The 15,320-nt window shown below is 37.5% G+C and overlaps 1 protein-coding gene across 3 annotated transcripts; it reads right to left on the bottom strand.

Annotated features, from left to right (window-relative positions):
- Positions 1-739: 739 nt before the first annotated feature.
- Positions 740-15,320, bottom strand: LOC117301138 (heterogeneous nuclear ribonucleoprotein A3 homolog 1-like). Of its 3 annotated transcripts, XR_004520262.1 has the most exons (10): positions 15,226-15,320; positions 13,471-13,725; positions 12,598-12,645; positions 11,964-12,165; positions 11,304-11,543; positions 10,494-10,706; positions 9,273-9,493; positions 3,349-3,435; positions 2,815-2,883; positions 740-1,751 (listed from the first exon to the last, which is right to left on the bottom strand). XR_004520262.1 is itself a non-coding variant. In XM_033785030.1 (8 exons), exons 1-7 carry the CDS (start codon positions 15,247-15,249, stop codon positions 9,303-9,305), a joined length of 1,155 nt encoding a protein of 384 aa, XP_033640921.1. In that variant the 5' UTR covers positions 15,250-15,320; the 3' UTR covers positions 6,048-8,026; positions 9,273-9,302. The 3 variants fall into 3 exon arrangements, 2 of the variants coding, with proteins under 2 accessions (XP_033640921.1, XP_033640920.1); XM_033785030.1 differs by lacking the exons at positions 740-1,751; positions 2,815-2,883; positions 3,349-3,435 and adding an exon at positions 6,048-8,026 and having other exon boundaries at positions 10,512-10,706; XM_033785029.1 differs by lacking the exons at positions 740-1,751; positions 2,815-2,883; positions 3,349-3,435 and adding an exon at positions 6,048-8,026.

Raw genomic sequence — 15,320 nt, forward strand, 5'->3', positions numbered from 1 at the left:
CAAATTAAATTTTAGAATAAACACTTAATGTGAAACAAACTTAAAGGATTTGGGTACTTTTTCAAAATGTCCACAGATTTACATTAAACTTACAGGGTTTGAAGATAATGATAGTGGAAAGCTTCCCTCAAATTATTACTAACTGAGGTTCTGTAGTTTTTGAGAAATGGGTAAAACAAGTCACAAAATAATTTTTGTCTCAACTGAGACAAAAATTATTTTAGCATGTAAAATCACATTAACCAGTTATGATATTATACCATAAATATAGCACAACTGGTTAATATGTTTTCACATGCTAAAACTGAGACAAAGTTTTACTCATTTCTCAAAAACTACAGCACCTCAGTAATTCAAATTTCAAGGGAAGCTTCCTACTATCATAATCTTCAAATTGTTTAAAGGAACAACGTTGCCTTGGATCGGACGAGTTGGTCCATAAAAAGCGTTTGAAACCGTTTGTTATGAAATGTATGGTTAGAAAGATGTTTTAAAAGTAGAATATAATGATCCACACTCAAAATTGCATGGTTTTCTTTTTACGTCGCGAACTATCACGGTCGGCCATTTATGGGAGTCAAAATTTTGACTCCCATAAATGGCCGACCTCATTAGTCGGCAAGGTAAAAAGAAAACCACGCAATTTCGAGGCATATTTGTGTAGATCATTGTATTCAACTTTTACATCATCTTTTCAACCATATGCATTTCATAACAAACGGTCACAAAACGCTTTTCAAAGACCAACTCGACCGATCCAAGGCAACAATTCCTTTAAGTTTATGTAAATCTGTGGACATTGTGTTTTATGTTAGCGAAGATAATGGACAAACTGTGCATGCGCGTAAGAATAAAAATTATGACTGAAATTAAAACCAGACTTATAATGTTTTGTTATTCTGGTTATGGAACAAGACAGTTTCAACTGAAGTGCTTTTTTAGTGACAAATGACTGTTTAACCTGGAAGACACGAGCCAGGAGATTGAATGTATGCCAACAAAAACAAACAAAATTGTACCTTCATATATGAATGTTGTAAACAAACTGTTTTGCACAAAAATCAAATGAAATAATAACCAAAAAAAAGACAGATAGTAATGAGTTTAATAATGACAAGTTAAAATGGAATTATAAACTGTTAAGTTATTAAAAACTAAAGATTATCATAACTCCCAACACAACCAAACACATTACCAGCATGATTTTTTAAACTGAACATTAACCCATGATTAACCAGTAAGCATGGAGAAGGTACAACAGTGGTTTGTTAAAGAGAAATGATGCCAGTGGCTGCATCATCAACTTGTACATAATGGCCAAAAGCAACAAGTCAGGATAGCATCAGTTTCAATCCTCAACAAATTTATGATCGAAAGTTACAAATGTTAAAAATTGCACAGTAAAAAAGTATGTCAGCAGAATGCCTTTTAAAAAAATATTTTTTTAATAATTGCGTTTTAAACCCGAGTTGTATCTTCTCATAACAGACCCCTTACATAACAGCTTATCAGTGAGATCACACAGTGGCAACACCCAACGATCACACGTTTAATTTAATGGTACTGCTTCCTGAGAGGGTGCTGTTTAAGCCGTTGCGGTATCATGTGCAAGGAGTCTTATGGATGATGGCAAGTATAATATAATATTGTAATATAAACCTGAACTCGGAAAGCATGAGCATAGTGGATCTGATGAATCATCGACTTGAGTCTCCTGTTTGGAGTGTCAGTTCTTTTAACATGTTGAAAGGCTGCAGAGAAATTAAATCAACAAGAATAAGATTTAATTGGAAAGTAACATCGGCTGACAACATTAAGGTACAAATGGAGGCAACATCCGGTGGAGGTAAAACATAAAAAGAATGACAAAAACGACATAAAAATGATGATGATGATGACATGGCCCTTTTAAGGTGCAGGGAAAATACTCAAAATAATTATTAGCATAAAAACCTACTTGGTTTTGAGGAATGGGGAGCTGTTGATAGTATAAAACATTGTCAGAAACGGCTCCCTAGCCTCTGAAGTAACAGTTTTGAGAAAGAAGTAATTTTCCACGAATTTGATTTCCAGACCTCAGATTTAGAATTTGAGGTCTCGAAATCAAGCATCTGAAAGCACACAACTTTGTGTGACAAGGGTGTTTTTCCAACTTCGATGATCGCTTGTGCTAAAATGTTCACAGGTTTGTTATTTTATGCATATGTTGAGATACATTAAGTGAGAAGACTGGTCTTTGACAATTACCAATCGTGTCTATTGTATTTAAGCTCCTTGTTTAAGACTCAATTTGTTTACCAATGAACAAAACAACCGACACTAGTCAGACTACCAGTATATTTTATTAAACAAATATTTTATCTACTCTGCTTTTTTTACAACCAGATGTGGGGCAACATGTCTACAAATCACAGTAATCTGCCACATATTTAACGCGGATGAGGGCGCTCTCAATATTAATACTTGTATCACTTCCCGGGGCCAATTTCATAGAGCTGCTTAAGCAAAAAATTTGCATAAGCACAAAAATAGCTCGCTTGTTTTATTCATGTTACTGGCCAAAATTTCATGTAATATACATTGCTTGTGACTGGTATTTAGCTGTTGTTTGCTTGGCATAACAATTGAGTGGAGTCTTGGACGGCAATCTGATTTTACTAAGCAAGGTTTTTTTGGCTTGAGCAAAATTTTGTGCTTGAGCAGCTCTATGAAATTGGGCCCAGCATTCTGTCACTTCTGTGTGCCGTATTGTTAAGCTGCTTACAGTGAGGGCAGCTTAATTCCTGACACTTTTATAAAAACTTTCAAGCTTACCTTCTTTGCAACATCAATGATCTTTGACAGCGTCTTGAGAAATTGCTGTAGAACCCAAGATTTAGACCACTGCAATAAAATGTCATGGGTTAATATAACTTTATCCTGCTATCTGAGCCTTTTTTCATCATCCAAATGTAGGGTGGTGACCAAGCGGTCCAGTTCAACAGGCCAAACTCTGGTGTTGTCAGCAGCAGAGTGTGGGATCGATAGGAAGTGATCACTTGACACTTGTACTAATGCTTGCTTTGTAATAAGTTGAGAAGGTAGTGCAGTCTGCTCTGCCAGCCAGGCTCCTAGTGGATGATGCCTACATCCTACGGACTCTGAACGACGGATATGCCAGCTTGCATAGGCTGCTTAGACAGAGACTTGTGCTTTATGAAATTGGGACCTGTTAAAATGTTCTGAAAACCTTCTGGTGACGTTTCACTCAAGGATTAGGACAAGGAAAACACCTTAGGGGTTTCAGAACATTAGGGTGTCGGGGCGTTTCATAACACATTTCCACATCGTTTGATTATTTGAAATTACCTTGCTGATCAGCTTCAAGGTGGAGGATCCTCTTCTTTACCATTTCATTATTCATCTTACTTTTCAATCATCTCTTCACTGAAGCTCCTTGAAAATAAAAATATAATGTATGTTATGATCTTGTTATTATCAGCAAAAATACAAATTATTGACTTTTTCAACAATTTTTTTTTTGAAAATGTGGAGATGTTGCTTATTTTCAATATAGCATAATGTTGGAAACCAGTTATAGGACTCTAAATGCAGACCCTAATGAAAAGGCTGTCAAATGTTGCCTCTTTTGTCTTGGTAGCTAATGTCTTTTCCTTCAAATAAAAATTCCAAGGAAGTCTTCGAACAAATTTAAGACTAAAATTACCACTAACATGGCATTAAAACACTGACAGTGTCAATGCACCAAATGTAGCAACTTAAACATGCGTTTTTCAAAATTGCAGGCTTTCTTTAAAAAAAGTAGCCCAGGAAAAAAATCTTAGGTCAACTGAGGTTGCAAAGTGTGTTTGTTTGTTCTTTTACAAAATTACAAAAACAAATTATTTCCCTGGAGCTGGAAACAAGCTGAACTACCCAAAAAATGTGTTTCCCATAATTGAATTGAAAACGTGTTGCACCTGGTTTTATCTTCAGCATCAAGTGAAGAATCCAGTGTTTTTAAATAAAAACCCAACAGTGCTAAAAAGCTAAGTGAGTGACATGAAGAGAGAGGACGTCCCTCCCTTACAAAGCTATATCGAGCGACTTGATTCGTCAGGATTGAAAATAACCAACTCTTGATAGCATTGAAAGTAACTGACTCCTGATTGGACGATTACCCTTAAAATTATTAATACACAGAACGAGATCTCAAAAAGTGTTGGCTTACCTCAGGCTTAAGTCTGAAAAGTTACAAGTTCAAAACAAGGATATAATTGTAAAACCTTGAGTACCATTTTTACATCTTACAATCAGTTTCTAAGCTAAGCTAAGCCTAAACAATCTTAACATACATTCTTCAGGAATCATATTTGGTCGAAGGTATCTAAAATTCTTTCCAGTTGTAAAAACAAGAGTTTTACAAAGGGCTAAAATATCGTAAAACGAACTTTAAGTATGAAGAATATCATGCCTGGTTCTTAAGTGTAGCAGCTTATTCTGAAGTACTGTTGAGTAACAGGGTAGTTAAAGTTGTTTAAGTTCAAAGTGACCGGTCGAAAAAACCATATGAAATAAATCCTCAAGACCAACATCGATGTTTTTGAGCATATCTAACAGAGTTTACCCTTAACTTGTTTTATGTTACCGACCATAAGCTTTTCAGTGGTCGATAAAAGCCACACCAACTGAAGTGATTTTTGACTGGTACTCTGGTGTCTTAACTGGTACTTTGCCCACGGACCACTGTTCAGGAGAACGTTTTATTCAAGGACTTGGATAAACTTATTAAATAATTTGAATAGCAGTCTCTGGATCTTCGAAAATATGCATTACGCGAGTTTCAACTTTTAAAAGAAATTGTCTACTGGATTTTAGATTGTATTCCCTTAATAGCCCATGCATGTCGCAAAGTGATGGCTGGTGCACAAAAGGATTGTGTGTTAAAATCAGAGTCCAAGCAAAACTGACAACCATCATGGCACGCTTATTTAGAAGTACTGCCGTTCACAACAATCAAAATGAACTCGAGCATGGCATCCATCTTGGTATATACTCAGTTTCTCTTTGGTGGTACGTTTTCATGGAAGCACTTGAGCATACTATGGGCTATTAGAATTAATTACAAGGCCTTGTCGCAAAACCATGCTCATAAACTTAATAAGGACATTATGCACTAAATACAAGCACTCAAATGAGCCATCTTTTCCTTGGAGATATTTTCCAGACTCCTGTGTGAACTTCCTAATAAAAAATGTACATGTACCCGAAAAGGTATTTTTCTAGAGATGATGTGCAGGTACCATTTCCCTCAAGGCACAAGGTACATGTGTATATACAATGTACATGTATTACCTATTAATTTTGAACCTGGTGTTATACTGTCATCTTGACCTTAACCGGAAATGAAGTAGATACAACTCACTTCCACCAATCAATCGGCAGCAAAATGCCCACCTGTTTCAGCTCACGCCTCCCTCCCTTTTTCCCTTTCTTTGATTAGCTGATCTCTCTTCAAAATATTTCCCTTACAAAGAACTGCACTTAATTGAGCTACGATTTCTTAAAGCAAAGCTGGAATTAAATTAAGGCAACTGAGAGACCATGGCCTCTGCTGCCCCAGTCTTGGACTCGCTGTCCCTGTGAAACCTTCCCACCTTTTTTTCAAATGACATTGCCCTTTCACAAATGAAATTCCAGGCCGGCAAAAGAATCAAAGATGACTTTCTTCAAGGGGTTGCCACCCATTAGTTATGGCTCGGAGAAAGTATGCTAGACAATTCAAGAAATTTCGTTGATTTTGTTGGTACAGATTTTCACAAAATGGTGTCACCTTTTACTGCATATTTCAAAGTGAATTTTTAAGGCCTAGATATTTATTTCGGAATCAATTTCCTTCAGGAAAATAAATGCCAGCTGAGCTTTGGTCAAGACGAATGAAGTTATTTCATAATTTTGTCTGTACAGATTTTTATAAAAAAGCATCTTATCTGCAGTGTATACTTTTACTGCATACACTTCAATTCCAACTCTGCCCTACAAAGCACAATGAGTCTACTATACCATTCTAGATTTGTTAATTAGGAACTGGTTTTGTAATTGTGGTCGTTCTTGACAATTACAAAGTTTATTCGACTCTAAATACCAAACAGCAATACACTTATAAGACAAGTCTAGTCATTAAACCATACATGTATAAAACGAAGAATACTAGATTACAAATAAGGATTTTTAAACAGTAAAATTAATAACAAAGATCTTGATTAAAATGCTTAAAAAATACTTCTTTTGAGTGCGGCAAAAAGATACAAAATAATCAATTTCAAACATGTCATTCCATTGGCTTTTTAGACACACATAGCTTTTAAGTCTGTGAGAGAAAATTATGCTGCATAAACCTGTAAGTTTTTTCAAAACGTTTGTGTTTGTGAATCTCCAATTCTGTAATTCAATATTCCACCCTTTAAAAAACTGCAGAATGCAAAGAAAAATGAAAGGTTTATTTTTCTTCAGATATTGAACATTTTACTGTTGAAAACTAATGACTTGAATCCATTTAACTGTTAAAATTGTACACTTAATTCATAGATTTAGACAATCTCAATAGAGTTTCAATACCAGTGTGTAAATATTGCAAGGTGCAAAGGTTGTTTTTCTTTAAAATTTGTCATGTTGTTTTTTTGGTCTAGTACAAATAAAAGCCGAGTGTGCCCCAAAATCCTCCGCATGTGCAAGCAGATAAATTGTGATGTATTCATAAATGTTGATTTGTTATTTCCATTGGCAACATAGAGGCAACCTAACCCCAAAATAGTGAAAAAGAACTTCAGACTTAAGAATTAAACCATTCCCTTATGCAATATCATTTTACATTTATCTATAGGTATAAAGACTCAACTCCCCCAAAAACTACACTGATGGACATTTCATAAAATATTGACTCAGGATTTGTATTTTTGCTTCGAGGCACTCCTAGCACTGTCCACAAAAAAAACATCGGTGCGTAATTATTATACAAAAACCTAGGACTCATAAACTGGTATCAATGCAATGGCACAAGCTGATCATTATCAAAAGATGAGATCTAATTATCGCTCGATGATCCAAGTGGTTTAGAGTGAAATTTTCAGACTTAAATCCGGCTACATTTATCGCATCCTAAAGGCAAGAGTGTGTTCGACAATTTGTTACAAGATCTGTGTAACAACAATCTGGTTAAGGGGACCAGATGACGAAACCCCTTTTTGCTTTTTGTCTATTCAGTGATTTTAGTTTGAGAATCCTCCTGGAGAACACGTTCAACTGTAGACTAGAGATGTTTGAATTGCCAATATCGGTACCAGATTAACAGACCTAATAGAAGCTCAGAAAATGTAACAGTATATGAATCTTAGTAACTATACAAGACGTAAAATAGCAATACAACAAAGGGCAATTTGCAAATGACAAAGACATTCAATTTGTTTTCCCTTTCCTTTCTCGTTTCTTTTTCAGTAATGAACAAAAATGGTTTCAAATGGAAAGTTTAATTTTAAGGTTTTAGAAAAAATAAATTTCAACCTGATGAAAGTCTCTGTTTTAACAGACATCTTATTAATTTATGTGCTCAAAAGGTTCAAAGCAAAGCTGAACTAAATTCCAACAGATTCTTACTCTCAAACCCTCGAGCTTTTTACATGGTTGGTTTGAGCTCTCATCATTGGTCATTGCCCCAAAAAGTTGGTGAAGTATTTTAAAACTCAAGTAAATGTCTTTCATAAAACAGGGGGGTTAAGATGGAACTGGTTATAGAGGGCCAGCCCTTATTGTTAAGTATTGGGTCTGGTTTTTATTTACAACATGTCGAGCGTTCATCCAAGGATAAACGCAGTCTGGATAGTCGATTCCTTGAGTTGGTTTACTTCCAACTTCCTTAAAGTCTCACTTAGATCCTTGGGGTCACTATGACTAACCATCCTTCAGGCAACTTAGTCTTTTGGGTTACAGGTCTAGAGATCAAAGGCAGCCTAGATGGACGAGACTCAAGACACTCCTGCTGTGCATTGTACTGAATAAGAAGGGCAAAGACATTTTCCTTAAAGAACTGCAACATGGTCACATAATAACAACAATGGCGTGATAGTCATAAGTGATAGGCGCACTGCTTCGGAAATGTTAGCTGTTTAGGAGGATGTCTGACTCCTGCAGTTTCACAAAAGTTGTCAAAACCTAAAAGGCTTCGCTTACTCAGTCATAAAAGTGAGAACCCCAATAGCCTCTCTCAAAAGGCGCTTTCCTAGAAGGTTCTTAAAGCACAAGTCTGCTTTTGCGTTTTTCTGTGCATAAGAAATTTGACAGCTTTGCATTTTGTCACAAACATGTCCTAGCAGAAATGCTCTGTGATCCAATCGTGATTATGAATAACGCTGATTGCTTGGTTAAGTAGTTTTCTTATTACTGAATCTTCCCTAAAGATTGAGCTACTACGAGTTCTTTCTAGATTCTGTTATTCCAACACACAAGCTTATTGCAAGACTAAAAACATTCACTTGTGAAAATCACTGCAAGCTACAAATAAAGAAGCAATTTGAGGCTCTATAATATAATTTAATTTCTTTAGCCGTAGGGTTTATCCAAATAACAAAGTTCTAAACACGGAAAAGAAGTTAAGGAAATAAATAAAACCTGTTCAATACATTACACATTTGTATGAATGAAAGTTTCCAAATTTCCATCTTTTTGTAACAAGAAGTCTAAAGTCAGCAGGGTTCTCTGAACCAAATTTAAAAAAAAGTTTAGCCATAGAACGCTGAATTGGTATGTTTTCTACTTGGTGTTAATCTTGTTTTAAAAGCCCTACTTTTTAAAAGATATTCGTTGTTAGCAATTGCCTCATAGAACATGACTGGCAAATGCAGAATCGTAACCCCTGTCGGAATATCCCGGTAGGGATTTCGCAAAAATAGTCCTATCTGGATTTGTGAACAAAACCTAATCCAAATTGTTCAATGGCATTCACATCCTCCTCAAAGTCTGTGTGAGTCACGAATGCGTTGATAGCCGAGTTCTCAGAATCCTTTCAATTCTAGGATGGCCACATGTTCCGAAGTCAACCGACAGTCGCAGATTGGCAAAAGTTGGAATAATGGAAAGTTCTGGATGTATACCTGACCATTTAATAACGAAATGAAAAGCCGATTTCAATGAACCCTTGATACGAATCATAAATCTTATCCCACTAAGTACGGGAAACAAAGCGAGGATAAAAGAAAATGGTCCCAACAAAATGAGTTAAGCGCCCTCAGTTGACTTACCTTACATCAGCCAGCTCATTGTTGACTTTACTAGTACGGAGCACCCCTGCTGTATCCTCCTCCCCCACTGCTTCCACTGTATCCACCACCACTGCCTCCACTGTTGTATCCACCACTACCACCACCACTGCCATAGTTTGTCCTTGTAGACGACGAGTACGAATTATTGCCATTAGAGTATCCACCGCTGCCACCACCACCACTGCTGTAACCCCCAGAACCTGAAAGAAATAATAACAAAGATAATAATAAACACTTGTAATGCACTCCACCCTCATGGGTGTTTAAGGAACACACTTTTAAGGAGTGAAAATTTTGACTCCACAAAATGGCTAACCATGTTTCTTCCCGACGCAAAAGGAAAACCGTACAATTTCGAATCATGTCTGCGTGGATCATTATATTCTACTTTTAAATACTTTTTCTAACCATATGCATTTCATAACAAATGGTTCCAAACACTTTTCAAAGACTAACTCAACCGATCCAAGGCAATGTGTTCCTTTAATATTCATATTCATAATAATAATAGTAGCTTCTTTTTTAGTGTGCATATCCATAACTCAGTGATGCTCAAGGACCTTTAGCATAGTTTTGTTTCTGCAAGGTATGTGGGACTATGTTTGAATTATGAGATCTACACCTTTTACATAGCACCATATCACGGTTTAAAAAGGTGCTTCGCCACAATATGCTGCCAATCAAAACACGAAGGTGTTCAAAGCGCAGTAAAACAAAAAAAGAACAAAATGAAAGAAAACAGACACAACAAAATTAGTCCTTGACAACCTTGTCACTTTCAAGAATTGTTAAAGGCACTGGCACTATTGGTAAGTTCTCAAAATAATTGTTAGCATAAAAACCAACTTGTTAACAAGCACTGGAGAGCTGTTGTAGTATCGTAGTTTTCGAGAAAGAAGTAATTTTCCATGAATATTATTTTGAGACCTCAGAATTACATTTTGAGGTCCCAAAATCAAGCATCTGAAAGCACACAACTTGTGTACAAGGGTATTTTTTGTTCCATTAAATGTCTCGCCACTTCGACGGCCAATTGAGTTCAAATTTTAACACGTTAATTATCTGTGCATATGTTGAGATACACCAAGTGAGAAGACTAGTCTTTGACAATTACCAATAGTGTCCAGTCTCTTTAAGATACTCCTAAACCATACCTTAGGAGTACTGACACACTAAAAAATATCAAAACGGTTTTAATACCATACGAGGAGTACTGACCACCACCACCGCCGCCACTTTTCATTGGTCCATAGCCGGAGCTGCTCTGTCCATAACTAGATCCTAAGCTGTCATAGCTACTACCACCTCCTGAACTATAAGAGTCATTGTACGATGAAGCACCACCGCCACCGCTTCCGTAGCTACTACCAGAGTAGCTGCCTCCTCCACCACCACTGCCATATCTGTTGTAACCTACAGACCAGGGGGAAAAGAAATAATTAATGAAGCGACAAGATGAACACAATGAACTGAAGCAGCCTGGAGGCAACACTTTAAGAAGGTCCACCCAGCGATTGTTCTATGTGTTTTAGTAGCTTTGATACAAGGTGTGGAACAGAAATAGTTAGCCGAATTTAATTTGACTTGAGAAATTAGTATTTAAATTACATAACGAGGTAAGTAAACCCAAAATTTATTTAGGCGTTTCTGGAAATATTTGTTTAACTATAGTACTAGTTACAAACAGCCAATACTCATCGTAGTTACGTCTGATTATCACCATCACTCAGAAAAGTCCGAATTCAGATAGAAGTGTAAATGTCTTATCCCTGAGTACATGTATCAATTTTTATAGAATTTTGTTAAGACTAACAGGCCTGGAGTTTCATCTTTGAAAGGGCAAGGCAAATGTGGAACTTCTGAGGAGACACCAAGGCCAAAATCAGGGGCAATGAAGGTCATGGCCTCCATGTGATCCCAGGCCCGGGCTACTTAGCAACAGTTTTGTTGGGGTTTTTTTTAATCAGGGGAATACAATCTGAAGATTGAAGAAGGAATATTATATCATGCCTGAAGTCTCACCTCCCCCGCCTCCTCTGCTGCTTCCTCCCTGTCTGTAGCCTCCTCCACCACCACCATTATATCCACCGCCTCCTCCTCCATAGCCACCACCACGGCTGCCGAATCCACCACCACCGTATCTACCACCACCACCACCACCGCCGCCGCCACCACGACGCTCTCTGTCTCCTTGTGGCATGGCCTTCTTTACGTAGAACTTCTGCCCGTTGTACTCATGGTCACCTTGTGCTGGAGAAGGAAATGAAAAGTTCACAATAAGTTTAGGCAATATCACGATAGAATCGAAAACCCAGATACCAGATCTTGAACAGTTACGATAATGCAATATCGGTAAATAGCGATTTTGGTGAAGATGTGTGTTTTTCTTGATTTCGTCAAAAGCCTCATATTATTAAGGCTTTGAATTGTGATCCTGAAGGGGCACATCAATTTTTCCTCTGGTAAGGGGCACTTAATTGAGGACATTTTTTGTTTGTATTGCAATCTTGCGAAGAGAACTGCCTTCGAAAACCTTTGAAGTCAAGGGAAAACTTTTAAAGGAGCAACAAGATAAAGACCAGGAGACTGGAGGCCATGACTTAAATGATTGAAGTTCATGTTAGACTCAACCATCGTCTCATAACAAAACTTCGCGAAAACAACACTTACAGACAAGGTCATCCACAGCTTTCGTCTCTTCTAGCTCGACGAAGGCAAACTTCTGTCTCTCTCCAGTGTCCCTGGACATAGGGATCTTGACGCTGGTGACTGTGCCGTGGTTCCCAAAGAAGTCATGCAAATCATCCTCTGTCATTTGTGGGGGAAGGTTTCCGATGTACATCTTCTTAACAGCTCTGCCGCCAGCACCGTCCTGAGTAAAGAAAAACGCGCTTACTCAATACAAGTTCTGACAGAACAATGAACACGTACATGTAAGGCAGCATTTGAAACAGCGACTTCGGTTTTTACAGCTAAGGCTTGTTGCGCGCGTCTTCCTATTCTCCAACACTGGCAGACGCGATGATCTAGCCGTAGCTGTAGCTGAAGTCCCAGTTTTGGACACGGCCTAACTGTTTATGTTTTCTTCAAAACACAGTTACTCAATACAAGTTCTTATCCATTTCTCAGGGGGAGGAAACAGGCAGAATGGCGGAAGGGAGGATACATAACGTGGAACATGTTACGGCAAAGCACATGCAATATGACATTGTGGCAGGTGATTTGCATAAATTTGAGGTACATCCTCTCAAAGCCAAAACAAGAATGTACAAAGGGAAGGTCAATGAGTTGCAATCTTACTCACCCTCCTTCCACCACCACCACCATCACCGCCAAATCCGCCTTGTGATGACTGAATGAGAAAGTTAAATCATTTAGAATAATTGTAACAAGTCCACAAATCAACGTATGACCTTTCTCCAACTGCCACCTCCACAATCATTGCACCAATTAAATCAACTGTGTGAGAATCGGTTTATGAGCTCATGACCATGAGTCTGCTGAGTGCGGAAAGGACTTTACCTATACTTGGAATGGTGAATAATTTCCTTCCGCTCTGAGCAGACTGGGTCTTTCTAGGGCTTTAAAATCCTTTTTGCTCTGAACCAGTGAATTACCTTTCTGCTTTAAAATGAAACACTTTGCCAAAAACATATCTTAGTATTTGTCTCATGAGAGACAAATCGTGAAACCCAGCTGCAAATATTTGAACTCAAGACTTTTTACTAATAGATGTATTTAAGTCAATTCTCTTTCAGTTTCTAAACCCTACCAATGCTCTAAGCAAGAAAGATGCACCACATCAATACAATAGGACGTTGGTGCTTAAGGGAATCTCAATGTACAGATAATGCTAACCACTAGGCTACTGGCCACATTTTGTGATGCTGCATGATGCCACCCTAAGCATGGGAGCGGTGTAGCTTGCAACCATTTTTAAGCCTAATTAAGTGCACAATATTAAATACATGGCAGCCAAAGTGGTGCAAATGCTTACAGGTCTCTTTGGAAAATTGTAAGTTTGGAGAAAAGAAGGGACAGGCTTTGCAATTTTAGTCAAAATCAAGCAGCCTTTATTAATCTTGCTTCAAGAGAAAATGTTGGCAGGTTGTATTTAAACGACCACACCCACCTAAATTCAGTGTCTAAATGTTTATTTTTATCATTATCATTATACCTCTCTTGGAACTGCTCTTTTGACTTCAACGCTGTTGCCAAACATGTCTTGTCTTCCACCGTCGTTGTTGGCTAGGACATTCTCTGTATCTTCAACTGATGACATTGTGACAAAGCCAAAACCTTTAGACTCTCCTGTCTTTTTAGTGATGACCACTTGGTCGACAACTTTGCCGAACTTGCAGAAGTGGTTCTTTATGTCATCGTCTGTTGTGTCCCGGTGGAGACCACCAAGAAACAACTTCCGCATCTTTTCCTGTTATCAAAAATAATCTGTTTTAACCTTACCATCCTAACATTTATTCATTTTATAAAGTTATATTTATTCCTTTTCTAAGGTAGAAAAATTACACTATTGCACATTGGTAAAAGCAATGTCGCCTCAAGCTCAAAGAACCGAACAGACTTGGGGATTCTTGTTATAAATACACCCTGTACTCGGCTGTGTTGTATGAAACAGAGCAGAGGGATCTAACTAACATCTGCAGAGCGGGTCTTTACATGACGCCCGCCCGCCCTCTGTTGTTGGTAAGCACAAAATCTACCTGCATCATAATGGACTGGTCCAAACTCGGTTTTTAAGGTTTCTGTGTAAGTTTAGATTTTTTCTGGTTAAAAATTCACTTTTCTTGAAGTTTTCCATTACATTTCTGTTTTTATTATAAAGCACACATAGTTCCAATTTGTCTTTGGTTTATTTGCTGTTTTTAAGGTATTTGAAACCTGTTGTCGGCATGTTGTCGGCGCTCCTGGCCTTGTTGTCGGCGTGGTCGGCTTTAAGTAGGACCCCAGTTGATCCTTTTTTAGGGTGCATACCTTTTTTTTTTTTTTTGAGTTTTCGTTTTTTGCATCCTCCATCACCATGGCATTTTGACTTGGCGGCCATCTTCATAAAAAATATGTATAAACTAAAAGCCCCTAATCCTCCTCTTAGGAAAAATCCGGACATTCAACTGGTATTTTTTTATTTGGCCTAGGCCAAGGCCTAATTAAAAAAAGAACATTTTCTTTGTTTACTGTATTGAATACAAGAGAGAAGCATCTGTATTAAAAAATGTCTGGGGAAAAAAATTAATAGTTTTTTTCTTTTGTAGGCATTTCAATGGATGCCATGACATCGACTACAAAAACATTCTCATTCCTGTTGATTATTTCATTTGCCTGAGTGAAACAATTTGATTTTAACGACACATGAAGTCATTGAAAATCAAAGAGAGGCTGCTTTTTGATAATTTTGACTTACCTGCTGAGCTAAATAAAAGGCAAATACACCTCCTGTCCACTGGCAAAATTTAAAGTCCCTTTTTCATACAAAAATCTATACATCACGTGACGATGCCCCAAATTTCACTCAAATATTCAGTTATTTGACGTGTATTTTTAAATTTCTCAGTCGAGTTGAACACACCAGTTACAATTCTAAATATTCTGACTGTATTATAGAAGCAAAATAATTCGGTGGCACAATAATTTGGTGGAATTTGAAGTAGGAAAGCAACCACGCGTTGCCATTTACAATCACGCATCGCCCCAACAAAAACCACGCTTTCCTTTCTTTGTAATTTCTAGCGCACCGCACAGCGTCCTTTTTTATGACGAACACCTCTGAAGAAACACTAAAAAATCACATAAAAGGCTGAAGTATAACATTTTTTTATTTAACATTTCTAATGCTGATATCATACTAAAGGGTGTCTTGGCAATTTTAAGAGAATTAAAAAGCAACATTCGGTAAAATTTTAAGGAAAATACTTACGTCTGTTCTGTCACGGCCTGCCATTTTTGAGTTCAGAAATGATGATGCTGCTTCCCCCCTTGCTGTTATTTTCTGAGGCTAAAGAGATAAGGTGT

This window comes from Asterias rubens, chromosome 16 (assembly GCF_902459465.1).
Source record: "Asterias rubens chromosome 16, eAstRub1.3, whole genome shotgun sequence".
Classification (NCBI taxonomy): domain Eukaryota; kingdom Metazoa; phylum Echinodermata; class Asteroidea; order Forcipulatida; family Asteriidae; genus Asterias; species Asterias rubens.